This window comes from Stereum hirsutum (assembly GCF_000264905.1).
Source record: "Stereum hirsutum FP-91666 SS1 unplaced genomic scaffold STEHIscaffold_3, whole genome shotgun sequence".
NCBI lineage: Eukaryota > Fungi > Basidiomycota > Agaricomycetes > Russulales > Stereaceae > Stereum > Stereum hirsutum.
In genome coordinates, this window is record NW_006763133.1 from 1,234,586 (window position 1) to 1,249,326 (window position 14,741).

General features: G+C 51.1%; 5 protein-coding genes across 5 annotated transcripts; 4 read left to right on the plus strand and 1 right to left on the minus strand.

Annotated features, from left to right (window-relative positions):
- Window positions 1-1,146: 1,146 nt before the first annotated feature.
- Window positions 1,147-2,420, plus strand: STEHIDRAFT_52074 (uncharacterized protein; the record flags this gene model as incomplete). The annotated part of the gene is made up of 4 exons (XM_007300454.1): window positions 1,147-1,281; window positions 1,343-1,620; window positions 1,690-2,155; window positions 2,319-2,420. 4 exons carry the CDS (start codon window positions 1,147-1,149, stop codon window positions 2,418-2,420), a joined length of 981 nt encoding a protein of 326 aa, XP_007300516.1.
- Window positions 2,421-3,168: 748 nt separating this feature from the next.
- STEHIDRAFT_118887 (uncharacterized protein) lies at window positions 3,169-3,973 on the plus strand. The gene is made up of 2 exons (XM_007300842.1): window positions 3,169-3,522; window positions 3,580-3,973. Exon 1 carries the CDS (start codon window positions 3,197-3,199, stop codon window positions 3,452-3,454), a length of 258 nt encoding a protein of 85 aa, XP_007300904.1. The 5' UTR covers window positions 3,169-3,196; the 3' UTR covers window positions 3,455-3,522; window positions 3,580-3,973.
- Window positions 3,974-6,053: 2,080 nt separating this feature from the next.
- Window positions 6,054-7,598, plus strand: STEHIDRAFT_166110 (uncharacterized protein; the record flags this gene model as incomplete). Its single annotated transcript, XM_007300843.1, has 4 exons — window positions 6,054-6,240; window positions 6,303-6,989; window positions 7,052-7,101; window positions 7,169-7,598. The coding sequence occupies 4 exons, from the start codon at window positions 6,054-6,056 to the stop codon at window positions 7,256-7,258; spliced, it is 1,014 nt and encodes a 337-aa protein (XP_007300905.1). The 3' UTR covers window positions 7,259-7,598.
- Window positions 7,599-8,530: 932 nt separating this feature from the next.
- STEHIDRAFT_50424 (PLP-dependent transferase) lies at window positions 8,531-11,372 on the minus strand (the record flags this gene model as incomplete). Its single annotated transcript, XM_007300323.1, has 19 exons — window positions 8,531-8,646; window positions 8,755-8,860; window positions 8,927-8,974; window positions 9,032-9,079; window positions 9,150-9,306; window positions 9,366-9,396; window positions 9,475-9,583; window positions 9,648-9,734; window positions 9,829-9,895; window positions 9,951-10,024; window positions 10,091-10,123; window positions 10,177-10,189; window positions 10,260-10,336; window positions 10,398-10,489; window positions 10,561-10,614; window positions 10,675-10,695; window positions 10,757-10,866; window positions 10,945-11,039; window positions 11,286-11,372. 19 exons carry the CDS (start codon window positions 11,370-11,372, stop codon window positions 8,531-8,533), a joined length of 1,425 nt encoding a protein of 474 aa, XP_007300385.1.
- Window positions 11,373-12,425: 1,053 nt separating this feature from the next.
- On the plus strand, window positions 12,426-14,580 carry STEHIDRAFT_166112 (uncharacterized protein). Its single transcript, XM_007300844.1, has 3 exons — window positions 12,426-13,347; window positions 13,420-13,985; window positions 14,041-14,580. Exons 1-3 carry the CDS (start codon window positions 12,610-12,612, stop codon window positions 14,534-14,536), a joined length of 1,800 nt encoding a protein of 599 aa, XP_007300906.1. The 5' UTR covers window positions 12,426-12,609; the 3' UTR covers window positions 14,537-14,580.
- The last annotated feature ends 161 nt before the right edge of the window (window positions 14,581-14,741 follow it).

A 14,741-nucleotide genomic window follows, 5' to 3' on the forward strand; every position in this document is an offset into this window, starting at 1 on the left:
GTGAGTCAGTGAGTGGAAGGCGTACAACCTGTGTTGGTGCCACACTTTGGGTGATACGCGCCTTGAAGTGATACGCTTACGTAATCAGCGCGCTTGTGGCGCGAACATGAGTTGAAATCCCACGAATATGGCTCATCGGGCCTTCTGTGTTCTTCATCTTGGGACGATACCTCCATATGGATTTGTTATTCTTAGGCAGACTTTTAGACTTTGGTTTCGACGCTGCCGGTCAGCAGGGTCGGTCACTTCTTGTAGCAACTATACCGACGCGGGACCATGTTGTTTTCGCAGAACTCAGCGTCAAGTCTCGGACTAACCCCGAAGTACAGCATGACTCACTGTAGGTGGCTCAGCTGAGGTGGGGCTCTTTCGCTGTTCGTAAACCGACTTGACGCGACAACACAAAAGGTATTCGCTCTTAAAGCCACATACTCTAGAAGTCCCTAAACTAGTGTTGTGGATGGTACACAGCTCACAGGGCCGTCGATATGAGGAGCCTCAAGATAAGTACATGGGTAAGCGCTGAATCTACCGTCATACCCTTCTCTGCACCTTACATGTTTTGGACTCAACACCGTGTAGAGCCTTTTTGCCCCCGATTTCCAAACAGGCCGAAGGTCCCTTGCGTTGTCTCTGCCTTCTCTCCGCTCTCGGTGCTACGTTCTCAACCCGCACCAATTCTTGCAATCCCTCATCACTCATATCGATGCCTCTTACTTCATACTATCGGTGGTCTCGCCTCGCCGAAAGGATACCGGGCAATAACGCAGAACAAAACATAGACGCCAATTGCCTCTTTCCTATCATCTTGCTTCCAGAAAGGGGATGTCCGTCCACAGCCTCACTCGGCAGCGCCTATCGACCCGTAAAACCTAGGGCACTGGGCGTACTGTGGTACTCGTCATAGGTGGGCCAAAGCCCGATGCTAAGTCACCGATCTTTGCGGGCTGTTGTACCTGGATGAACAAGTCAGACAGAGTCAGGCTACTCCATTTCTCTGCTGTGATCGCTTTATAAACCGGATCTTGTCTCTATCTGGAAGACATACCTGCCTTCAGCTCAAACATCTCACTCTACCTCTGGGGTGACCGTCGCTCCCACTGCTCTCTACGTATCCTTGCTTCATTATCGACTGAGTCGCACCCAATGTCTTCCGTGACACGGTCTGCGTCTTCAGCAAAGAGCATACCACGTCCATCTGCAAGCATAATTCTCATCAACTCAGCAAATGAGGTCCTTTTGGTCCAGCGCAACAAAACCCACTCTTTCGGAGGGATGCATGTACGCCTTACTCTTCCTCCATCTCTCTCGCGTCGCCGTCTTTTCTGACGAAACACGTCAGGTATTCCCGGGTGGGAACTATGACGCTAAGCAAGACGAATCTTACGAGATGACTGCCATTCGAGAAACCTTCGAAGAAACGGGCGTCCTGCTTGCTTCGGCATCCGCATCGTCACCCACCCATTTTCGTCTGACTAACGAGGAGATGGAGAGGGTGCGCGAAGAGATTCATTCCGGACGATTGTTGTTCAAGGACTTCCTGCACAAGCACGGTTTAACACCAGACGTAAGCTCACTCTTGCCGTTTACGCAGTGGGTCACTCCTCCACCCGTCCTCCGGTATGTATTCGTCCTCTCTCTTACAAACCCGAGCAGTCAGCTAACACAGATATACAATGTATGAGCCAGTCGCTTCCACGCCTACTTCTTCGTCTATTTCCTACTTCGAACCTCTCCGTCATCAATCATCCCGGCCTCGGACTCTGCTGGCTTACTCACCCAAGGGCAAATACAACACCGACGCCCCACCCCCGATGGCGCCCACGAAATCATCTCCTGCACCTTCTCCCACCCTCTCTCCATTCTCTCCCAACACCGATCCGGAAAGTTGCCAATGATGCCTCCTCAGTTCTACCTACTTTCCACTCTCGCTTCAGCCATTCACGGCCGTGCGACTACACCTTACCAAATCTCCCGAGTCCGCGAGTTATCAGCAGGTCATTTTGGGAGGATGGTCATTCATCCGGGGCCGCATCCTGGCGGGAGAGTGGAAGACCAAGATGGCAGGACGGTCTTGACGTTCGAAGGCGATGAGACGCGGGGCGGGAGTACAGGGAGGCTGCACAGAGCGCTAGTGAAGTTCGATAACCGCGGGGTAAGCACTTCCTTCTCTTCCCTCATTCATCCTTGCACGCTGTCGGAGATAAACTGCCTGTCACTGGGGCGGGATGAAATGCTGATGGAATCTTGTTCACATCTCTTTGCATGCATCACGAACTGGTGGATTTCTGTAATGCTGATGGTGATGGAATCATCAGGTACCTCTGGAAATTTCGCTGCTCCGGAACTGGGATATTTTTGCAGAGGTGGAGATCGAGGCTTTTGTTGCGGACCCTGCAAACGTGCAATCGAAGTTGTAGCTGTACTTTTTTTTTAACGTTATATTGTCGGTGTACCTCCACTGCGAGGTAGTAAATCATACTAACATAAAGGACTGCTGCTACATTAATATCATCCAATGTCGTGTGCGGTGAAGCATCCCTTCGTCTAACGCGCCGCGTGATCCTTCTTTTGGTGGCACTGGTGTACCTAGAGTGACGTCGTGTCAGGGTGGCCGTGCAGTTGAAAGCCGCGACTTGTTAGAAACCTCGAGGGATAGCCCACAAGACTCTGACGCCACTGTACTGACGCCACCTAAAATCTGAAAGGAATTTGAAAGAACAACAAAAGCCACCTACTATGTCGCGATCGCGAATAAATTCTCCAGAGGCATGCCACAAGGAATTTCCGGGCTGAATACATACGACAATTTATATGATGGTCCACTTGCCTGTAGTCTAACAAGAAAACACCAAGGTTCGTGCTGAATGGCATGTCACTCATAGTACACCGAATCGGGGGCACAAAGGCCTGGCCACGATCACGTCGGTCAAACAAAAGAAAGTCCTGGAAAGACCCGACGGTGAGTGTGACCGTTCGCGATGGTGACTTTACGCGTTAGATGAGAGCGCGATCTTGAACAATGCAGGGTTTCGCAACCAAACTTTCAACATACTACCACGTCTACCCTTCCAGCTGCCCATCTCTGCGACCGAGAAAGCACCACAACCAGCCCAACAATAATAAGATTGTTCGGCAAGTATCTTCTCCATGTTTAGCCGGACGTTTGTCTCAAGTTGTATTACTAGATATTAGCATGGATACATTCGGCTACAGCGATATTCGTACACGAGTCAACATCCCCCTTTCAGATCGCCATTCGTCCAATTTGATCTCCCCGACCGAATCGTCCACTACCTCCAACGAAATTCCGGACGACTCAGGCCACGGTTCATCGATATCCGGACAGACTTCTGACGCTTCGGTCAACGACACGTCAGGTCTGAAAGCAGACAAGCAAAAGGGGAACAGGGTCCAGGTAAGCTCTTCACCATCCTGCTTGGTCTTCGTATGAAAAAGAAGTCTCGTTGGTAGAACTGACTATGACCCTTAGACGGAGCACGGGAATGGATGGCCATGGCACTATAAAAAACACAAAATTCCTCGACTGCTCAAATGGTCCACTAAGTTCGGACGCACCTTCGAAACATACATAGAGAGCGATGTTGCCCGAAAGGCAAGAATCGCGAGACAATCACGGCGAAATGCAATGAGCAACACGGCTCTTGCTGGTAACCAGTGGCCGTACGAACACATCACTATCTCGCGACCTATCCTCCCAGATGGTCATCGTCAACTTTCTCACGATACATCGAGACCTAATGCACACGGCACCAACCTTGCCGTCCAGAAAGACGGCGTCAGCTAGGGACAAGAGGCTGGTTTATGTAGTTTAGGGTCTGTATTTGCCATATTTTGTAACCGAATGCCTGTTACTAGTAGTCGTGAGAATGATAGCTCCAGAATCGCGAAACACACCGAATGTCATCCCAAAACATTGAACAAATTCATCCACGGAGACCATACAAGCGGTAAAAGCGTCCAGCGGTCACGATTGTTGTATACACAGGAATCACAGCCGTGCATTTCACTTCAAGTTGCTGGGCGCTTTTTCAGTAATAAGTCTCAATTGAATGTAGCAGGCCACGCACCGAAGGTCGCAACTCGTAGCCCAAGTTTGTTGAAGTGACCACAGAGCTTGTGCTTCTCATTCAGCAAAACAAATAGATGTCGTGGGTGTTGAGCATACTAATCGGAAGACGGGGAAGTTGAATGGATATGAAGGGAACAAAGGCTAGTAAAATGTAGGCGGAAGAGGTCGTGGTTGTGATTTTGGCGAAGTTGTGGCAAAGTTGTGGCGAAGTTGTGGCGACACGCAAGGAACGTGGGATACGATGGCGCGATGTCAACCGTCATTTGAAGGCTCCGATCTTCTCCGGTCACTTTCGACGGGTTCTGTTGGCAAGTGGTACAACCTGGTGCAACTCGGATGTTTTCACTGAAACCGCTCGCGGTCTACTTGAAGCCTTGCTTTGCCCGTCGACTGGGTAAAATTCAGTTCATTGAGCTGTGGGTCGCTGCTTATCATCGTATAATACTCGACCGTCGACCGCGGCTGGCGTCAAGCACAATTTGCACTCTCCAGCTAGGCTAGTAGTACACTGGCGAATACTTGCTCTGATGAGTCCAATACATCTTCGTTTTTTTTACAAGACAAATGTCTCTAGCATAGATAAGAACGAACAGATAGACGGGGTGTGGCCGGCAGAAAACTCGCTGTCAGGCTTACGTTTCTGCATAGGCTGAACGCTGCGTGGCAACTTGAAGGTCCACAAGGATGTCACAGGCCAGGTCATTTTCGCGCGTTTTAATTTATGTACAAAATGCTCACATCACTCACAAGATCAATATACTTTTTTGACTTGAGACACAAACCAGGGATGCCGCATGACTCTGAGAGGTGCGTAAGTATAGGATAGCCGTGAAAGCGATGTCCAAAGCACAACGAGCCATTGATTAATAAGCTAGGCGAGCGGTCAGACTTTTGACAGGAGGAGCATGTGCCGTCAATTGTGAGTTTCAGGACCTATTAAAATTTGTTTTTCTGTGCACACTCTCGAATAAGTTATGCCATGATGTCTGCGTACGATATTCATCTCAGAGCCTTACGCGTGGTTTCACTGATCAATACTAAATACTGTTTAGCCCTTAGATCTGACACGCGACGTACCGTCTTGATCCCTTTTGTATTCCCAAGGGGACGCACCAGAATATTGACCTCTTGATTGGACAGAGAAATATGTTTCCATCAAATAAATAGTAAGGGAGGGACCGTTGACATATGTCGTTTGGCCACTTTTTGGGTCTTGTGGAGGCACAAAGGTGGATTTATCCAACAAAACTTCTCACCGTAAGGCCCCATTTCTCCCCTCTGGGCCTCATGGCTTCTCTGAACTCTCTGATCAAGTACCTCTCCCTAGTAACGAACACAATGACGCAGAGGCTCCCACTTTTCATGGGTCCATCAATCGTCTCTAGATCATTGGCGGCAGACATCAAGACCCTCATATCGATCGGATCCGGTGTCGTTGTTAAATTATCAGGATCGTCACGTGGCCATTGTGCCAGGCTCAGGCTTAAATGGTGAGGAAAGAGCGGTGGTTCTCTGGTCCACAACGTGGCGTCCTGCGCAACGAATGGAAGGCATCTGTGGCGCCGAATGTCCTACCAGGCCCCGTTCAAACGAATGGACTAAACGGGACTGCGTGACGAAGAGGCCTATATCGAAAACGGTTTCTTTTAATCTCCCAATCCTTAGGCATCCTGCACCCGAAAATTTTTCGGCATCTCCGGGACTGAGCCACTCCTGGGAAATTTCCCCACTGGATCGGACACTGTCTTTGCCTGCCTTCCGCTTTCGGACAACGCGTTCTATCGGCCCGCGGCGCGAGTCGCTTAAAAGTTTTGTCAGTCACGTTTCAAAGTTCAACTATCAACAATACGCGCCTACATATAAATACACACCCTCCTCGTTCTTCGTTCCCCGTCATCTCATCTCCCGCTCGCCCCTCCACACCCAGCCTCGGCTTCACCCCACAAATACCTTTTTCACGATGAACCGTTCCGCTTCCCTTGGTATCGCGTCCAATACCATCGCTCCTCCGAACGCGTCGGAAGAAGACCGTATAGGTATACATCCTGAGGACCGCTGGGACCTACCATTTCTTCCCCCGCTCGCCACGTTCGAGGGCGCGCAGGATATCTCGGAGGGTCGCTTTGACAGTGTGTTTGGTGTTGAAGGTGCGTCATTTATCTGCTCGCAGCCTGTCCCTTTCAGCTCATGTCTCTTCATGGGCATTCAGTAGATTCCCTACGCAGTTTAATCCCTCTCCCTTCGGCCTCCCCTGCCATCACCACCCCCACATCTTTTCCATCCAACATGGACCACCGGAAAATGCGGGAGCTTCTCGACGAACCCATTCCCGTCCACATGTCTTCATGCCCCAGTCCCTCTAACCTCTCGCCGTCGTCGTCGGCATCATCAGGCTCTCCAGAGTCTCGGTTGTCATCTTCCGAGGAATTCTATCCCGCCCCCGGCTACTCTTTCAGCTATGATCCTACCCTTGGCGACAGCACCTATGCTCCGCTTCACTCCTTCTCGGTACTTACTATGCAGCCAGGGTGGACTATTGGCGCTGACATCTCTGGCTATGACCACCCTTCGTTCACCGAACCGACCGTCAACCCGAAGCTGGTGGTGGTGTCCCCTCCCATCGAAAACTCTGACGACTCCACGGAGGAAGAGGATGAGGACGAGGACGAGGACGAGGAAATGCATGTGCCTGCTTCAGCTCTGATTAAAAAGAAACCGACCAAGAAGCCCACGCCACTCAGCCCGACCAAGACGAAAAGGACAAACAACACAACCAAGGGGAGGGCCAACACGATGACCAAGGTGAAAGCGGCGGCCAAGAAGGCACATAAGAAGAACTCCCGTGGCGTGTGGCGCCCTCCGCCTAGCCTCCCAAAATGCTGCGCCAAGTGCAAAAGTTCGAGTGCACTGTCAAGACATAAAACGACCAAAGATCACTTCGCTCATTTCCCACATGAGCGCTTGACGGCACTAAAATTTTGGTGCCCGATAACAGCTTGCAGAAAGAGGTGCGTTGTATTCACCGCTAGTGATGTCCATTCTCATCTCATTAATTATTCCGATTCTATTCCGCAGCCGCCAAAACGCGCCGGATATCGAGGCAGCCTTCTACCGAGATCAGTCGCTTTGTCGTCATCTCGAAAATGTGCATGGCTTGGAGCATGATCTAGAATATGTGCAAAGCCTCGGGACAATAGACTGATCCGATGCAGCCCTTGTGTCACTTTCATCTACCCGCTCTCCGTCAGCGGCACCGTCCATCATGTCGCGGCTCGTCTCCTTGTTACTTGTTTTCCTTCCTCACACCTCATCGGTATCCTCCTCTTCACGAATGCCCTGTTCTCTCACCCGTATCTATGATCTCTCCTTGCGCGCTTGTTTCTCAGAATCTCACCACCCGTTCAACATATCTTGCGCTATCATTATCTATCCTCGATTCTCGCTTTCATATTGTTTTGTTCATATGTCAGGACGAATCTGCAGTTTTACCATACCGACGCTATCCCGCTCTCCAATCTCTCGACTCCTCTCTCATGCTCCTCCATTCCTCGTCTTGATCATCATCCTCCTTCCACACATGCATAAATTATGCCTCATTTTGTGGCTAGCCGTCATCTCTTCATGGGCCTTGGTACGATACGATACACCACGGAGAAGACCCACGACGTCTCTCGCTGGTCGACTCGTCTGCTAGATGATAGACGGAGCTCGACGCACGACGATTCGTCTGGCACTCTTCTCCTTCATGACACCAGTGCTGATGTCCACTTTACACCCATTACGATACCCTACCACATACACAACTCACCTTCTGTACGATACCTGTCTAGGCATAGTTTATCAAGTGACGACTCGAGATACATCGCTTTTTTTCGCCATCTCCCAGAATTGTGTGCCCAGCGACACCCGACGATGAGTCCCACCAGGGCCCAACCCTGCATCATGATCGCGACTCGGACTACGTTGAACTTGAACCAATTTATGTGTCGGCAATCTGTCTTCCTCGCCTGCGCTGATCCAGGGTCGCATACAATTTGAGGAAGTTGTGGCCCAGGAACAACGCCGCCAGCCTCGAACCCGTATGCATCGCTCCCAATGGCCTCGCCCCTTCCTAAAACATATCATAAACGGGACAGAACTCATGCACATGCATACTGAGTGATCATTATAACGCGAGCGTCCATGCATCGTCGACATCCAAAACATCCAAACGACACGAACCCAACACACGCAGACTCGACCTTGAAACAAAACCCATACGGGATCATACAACATCCATACACTTCTTCTTTCTTCACCATACTCAACACCCAATCCAATGTATGCGTCCAACACCACTATCCTATACTTTTCCCAGTCATTATAGCACCTGCCCTAGGCCTTAGCGTGGTATCGAGGCATCGAGGTGACAGCGTCCAACGGTCGCACACTCCGAGTTCAAACGTGGTCGGACAGCCCTGCGATGTCACTCTCGCTCTTCTTGTAGCTATGTCCGAACGTGCGCATGCCTTCCTTCTTCGCCTTGCGCAGGACACGGCCAATCGCGTCGAGACCTGAATAGCCCCCACAAAAATGAGTAAACGCCCCATATGGAGAAGAATAGCCATCCAAGCAGAGCTCGAGAAGATGCATCAGGGAAAATGGTAAAAGCAAGGACGCACCCTTATCCAAATCCTCCATTGGCGGCCCGAACGACAGACGAACAAAGTGGTGACACGGCGAACTGAACAAGTTCCTCCTGTGCGACGGGTTGATATCGAAGAAGATCTACACACGACAGATTAAGTCGTCAATAAAGCAAGATGGAGAGGCGAGAACATGAAGAGGACGCACCCCAGGGATGACGATCGTCTTCTCCTTCAGGAGTTCCTCGAAGAATGTCTACGAAATCAAGAGTCACGAGCCCGTCCACCCACACAGAAGAGTATAGATACTCACCAAACCGTTGTTCAAAGGCGATGGCAGATGCTCCAAGTTGAGCCAGATCTACAGTACCAACATCCCATCAATCGCTTGTTCTGAACGTTACTAGCAGAGTGAATGAAGGTTTACTCACATAAAACGTGCTGACAGGCGGTACTTTGACGTCCATGCCCAAATCATGCAGCCGCGCAAGTACGTGGTCCCTCTTTGCCTTGAAATGCTTCTGTAGCGCGATCTTCTCGCTCTGGATATGGTCTGGGTCCAACAGGGGGAGAGCAGCGAGCTGCAGCCTGATAGACAACGATCCCGTCAGTGAGGTTTCAGTCCATGAGAGCGGGGAGTGACTTACGGGTGGCTAGCACCTCCGTCGAGGAAAGAGCCTTGGGAAAGCAAGATCGGTCAACAAGACTATAAAAATACGGAAGAAAGGTATCAAGCAAGCGCGCATCTCCACGTACCTGACTGCGACAACGCAGTGACGAGGTTCTTCGGTCCCACAACCCAGCACACACGCCAGCCAGGAAGCCGCCAGTTCTTGGTCAGACCGTCGATGATCACGACCGAGTCCTGTGCCGAACGAAAGTATAGTCAGCAACGTGGATTGAAGATCGAAAGGATGGCAGAGACGGACCTGGTTTACATCCTCGATGTACGCGGCCGAGGACACAGACTTGCCCAGATCCTCTTCCCTCTCGGGATAGATGTACCAGGAATAGAACTGTATAAGAAATGGTGGGCCCTCAGTCAGCATCGCGCTCACACAGTGGTTCCCAGAAAGAGTGCTGTAGCGGCCAGAGAAGGTTTAGACTGACCTCGTCCAGAATCAAAGTCGTGCCGCCTTCGCGGCTGATAGCGACAAGGTTCTTGAGATTGTCATCCCTACAACACCTCATGAGTTCTTCTATCAATCAACAGTGGAGAAGGATGGACAAACCTGATGACTTGGCCGGTGGGATTTCTAGGGTTCGAGGCGATGAGGACCGCGAGTCCTTGGACCCTGATATCTTTCTGTTGGGACGGATGGGCATCAGCGACATATTTCCCACCTCAAAGAACATTTTTGTCAAAACCGACCTTTGTCTGCTCGATATCCAGCTGATAGAAGTTCTATGGAAGGTTCGTTAGAATCAGACTAAATTTCGTGAGCTACGATAGCCTACCTCTGCCTCCAATCTGTAGACATATCCACGGGGATCTGATCAACCAACCACGCCCAAACGACAATAGAAGAGTAAACACCTACGCAGTCGGGACAGGAACGAGCCTTCTGAACGCCGAGAGAACCTGGTCATAGGCCGTATAATCTGGGATTTGGTATGACTATGGGCGGCAACAAAGACATTAGAGTGACCCATTCGTTGTACCAAACACTGATGCTCACGGTATATACATCGCCGATCACCGCGGCAACACGAGAAAGGCCAGCACGTCCACCGGGGACGATGCACACATTTTCGTAGGTATATTGGGATGCTGGAGACAAGACAGAAGCACGGATGGTCAGACATCACGTCCAGCGAAGTTGAGATAAAGAGTTGACTGACCTTTGCCTTGACGATAGGTGTGGTTGTACATCTCCGCCACTTTAACCCTTAACTCTGCAGAGAAAAGGAACGTTAACGATGGGGAACAGAAATATCGGAACGAGGAATCCCAACCTTTTACACCGGTCGTGGGAGCTAGATGAAGTCGAGATCAGCTATTTACTCCTTTCGAAACCAATGCAGCGCTGAGACATACCATATTCCAGCGCGTCGAGAGGATAGTCGATATGCGTCGGGCGTTCAGCAGCACCAGGAATAGGTCCAACTTCCGGGGCGCCCTGTCCCATATTAGCCCACTCGTGTGCGCTATATTTAGATTTCACGAAGCGACAGCGTACTAAGCAGGTGCTACATGATACATTATGGAGAAATACCAAGACTGACTTTGCGTAGCTAAAACCATTGGCCATGGCTCGGTCAGAGCAATAGATGACCCCTGTCGAACCAGGATGCAAGATCCCCGGAACGGTCTCCTCATCCTACAATAATGATGGTATCAATAGAAATGCTGCAAATTGACGGCGGGCAAGACGCACTGGGTTGATCGTCTGAGGGAGAGTCGCCTTCGCTTTGTGGCCCGCAGATTCACGGAAGATCTAAGCGAAGTGAAATAGATCATGGCGGGCAAGTAGTTAGCGTGGTGAGTTCGGTGTGGCTTGGCGTGAGCACCGAAGTCCTTCTCTCAAGTTGAACGACTGCAGGGAAGTGAATGAGTGTATACATACCCGATGAGCCTCCGAGTCCTTGTCTTCCTTGAACTGCTTGATCACGTCCAGCACCTTTGGAGCAGGCGTCGTCGTCGTCGTTGACATCGTTGGCGTCACCACATTTTCCGCAGAGTTGTTGGCGGTTTGATTTTTCGTGGTTTTATTGCCATTGGGAGTCGCGGTCGAGCGTCGGCGGATGAGGTTGTTTAAACCACGCATTATTGGTTTGCCAGTGGTATGAGGACAAGGTGGGATTCAAAGTCAACGAGCGTGCAGCGCGATACAGTAGAGTCGGAGATCGTGAGCATTCAATCGACTGCCGAGGATAAACGGAAGTTGGACATACGACATCCTTAAAGTGAAGTGGTGTCCCGGAACGAGAAGAGATCGGCGTCGGTCTCTGAGACATGGTGCAGGCTTGGCGGGCTTGGGCACTGATGTCGGGATTTAAGCTGATTTATTGTTGGCGGTGGTGGTTGGGGGCAGAAGGGAGGAGAGAAAGATGGATGGGTTGAGGGCAGACGTTCAACTTTGGATGTTTATATATGATGAGAGCGTGGAATATAAATGAAGCTTGAACTTGAGCGAGCTGCCGGCCCCGTTGCTGCATCCTCCATCGCGATTTGATTCCACAGCAACCTATTTTTAGCTCAGCTATGACGCGCTTGGCCACATTCAAAGCGCTCCGACTAATATTGTGGCTCTCGTTACTGGTGCCAAATATACATTTTGCTCACCCCTCTTGAACTCTCACTGGCTCTGAAAAGTATGTATGCCCAACGGCAATAACTCTCAATGCGAAATCCTGATCTTCTGGATGAGCAACTTGTCCGAGGTCTTCGTTTGCATCTGTCAAGTCTGAAGATGGTTGCAGTCCGCGCCGTGACGGGAACGATGATATCTAGAAAAGATGTAGCAAGCCATTGATCTGAATCATGACATGACATCCCAGTGTATATGGCCTTATGATATGGTGAGCTCAGATACAAACGCAGAAAGAGAGGAGTGCCACAGTGGCTGAAATCAACAAAAGGCAGATTTCATACTCCGCATCACTCCGCTACACAACAGCTGGCGGTCAGCCACATGGCGCTCTTCACCACGGACTTTCAAGAACTCAAGCGTTCAGTGCTTTTTCTTGTGTCCTCCTGTCTCCTGCTACACCTACGATTGATGGACAAGTGCTCCGTCGCGCGATGTTCAGGCATACATACTCTAACAACTCGAGAAACTCAACTTGCTTTTTTGGACTCCACTGTCTTGCGAAATTGAATGGGGAAGCTATCCCTGGACACTTTATTAGGAATCCGTGATCGACAAGATCACGCCCGTTCGAGCTGCGATGGAAGCGCTGTTCAACTTGCATTTCAACTCGGCAAAGACCTTGCCTTGTAGCGTTTCTCGTAACACACCTTCCAGTCTTCGTCCATTTCAGTTTCAAGTTTCACGGTGCACACACCCTACCTCTCGCTGGCCCCTGCGTAATCGCAATAATAGTTTTCTTCGGCTATCATCGAGTCTGTCGCGACGAGATACTCGATCACCTTGCGTATTTCCCATCCACACCATGTCGCCGTCTAACGATGCATCCACTACGCAGCGGGCTGCGTCTGAAGCTGTCTACGAACCCATCCCGTACCCTTCGCCTGACGCTGCATTTGGCGTGGAACCTGGCGGGTGGAAATCTATCACATACGACAACAGCCAGCCTTCCTCTGAACCGGACATCACCTGGTTTCCTTCCAATCGTTTCAGAGACATTCAGCCTGCTCCTCAGCATCAGCATGGCCAGCATCTCATACCAGACCCTCACACTATGGACGGGCCCCAGCCGCCGCATCTCGCTCGACACTCTTACTTCACAAATATCTCCCACACCATTCATCAGCCGCCCTCTGCAGAGCAATCCTACTTATTCCTGCACAGCCAACCCGCCGACGGTACTACACCCCCAGAACCTGCCTCCATGACAAATGCACTAAACGACGATGCCTCTGCGGTCGATTCATACTTCCGTCGCCCACCCGCCGTCATCAGGGTCAATCAAGCTTGCGACAAGTGCCGCGAGCGCAAAGTGAGGGTGCGTCGCTGCGTCTTCCGGTTCTTCTTACCTTCTTGCACCCATGTTTATTTCTTTCGGCGTGGTATACAGTGTTCTGGCGGCCACCCCCTCTGCGATCGGTGCAAGTCTCGCGGTCTTCCCTGCACTTACACATCTGGCAAGAGTACTCGTAGTACTAGGGGTGTTGGCGGTGAGAAACGACCTCGTCTTCGTAAGACCAAGACCGAACACCACCCGTACGCCGCCCCTCCAGTACTCTTCGCACGGTGGGCGTCCACGGATGCTGTCCCTACGAACGCTTCGCTAGGTCGTTCCTTCGAACCCGTGCCACCCCCGGCACCGCCAATTATCGGCCAAGCTTTCGTTCATCACCAAATCCCCACTTTCTCCGCCGTAGTCGAACCCCCTCAGGACGCAGCATTGGCGCTCCCTGAACCGAAAGGGCAGAACATGGATTGGGTAGAGTCGGTGATCGACCCCGCATTACGCGGACTTAGTGACTCCCACTCGTATAGCTCCATGTTCAACGACATTATCGACGTCTCTCAGACCGCTGCCGCAAGCGATCACCCAGTAGCGAAGATGCTCCACCCTATCATAACGACCGATCTCAATGTGCGACGGACGAGTAGCAGTGAGAGCTCTGCCAGCTCCTGGTAAGTCTTTCTTACCTGCCGTTCATACCGCAGAGAACTAACATAAGATATCTAGCCCCTCCTCGACCACCGAGTCTCATTTCAGTTTCTCGTCCGAACACTCCTCTGAGTACTCCAGGCCGACTTCTCCGGAAACGATGAAAGCCCTTGAAAGTGCCCTTAGCGCTGTCATTATGAAGGCTGATCCCACCCTGATCCGAGTCCACGATCCCTCGCACGACAACACCCTCGATTCGGCGCCACAGTCGCACCCATGGCCCTCTCGAGCACCCTCTCCCTTCGATCATACGTCCCCGCCGCCACTTTCGCACAAGGATGGCCGAACCATCACGTCGTCCGAGACTATCAAGGCAGACAGGCCTGGAGGACTGGACACATGCGTTCGGGAGGATGAACGGGGTGTAGGCTCTCAGGGCAGCCAGAGTGGGGAGTACCAAGCCGGAAGAGAAGGTGATATGGTGCTCCAGTACCCGGAGGGGTTTGACGAACCTACCTGTCTACATGCACGATCGACGGTGAACACCATTGTTCCCTCACCATCGCTCGATTGAGATTTGCAAGCGGCATGGACACCTTGACTATTATTCTTTTACATACTACCTCACCACCCCTACATTATCTGTATGTATCAAAGTACACCTAGCATATCAGAACGTTCTCTTTCATATAGTACCATACGAGTTCAAAATTGATTGGTCGAAGACCCTATGGTTGCTGGTCAGCTCAATTACTTAGCTGGATTTCGACTTTTATTGA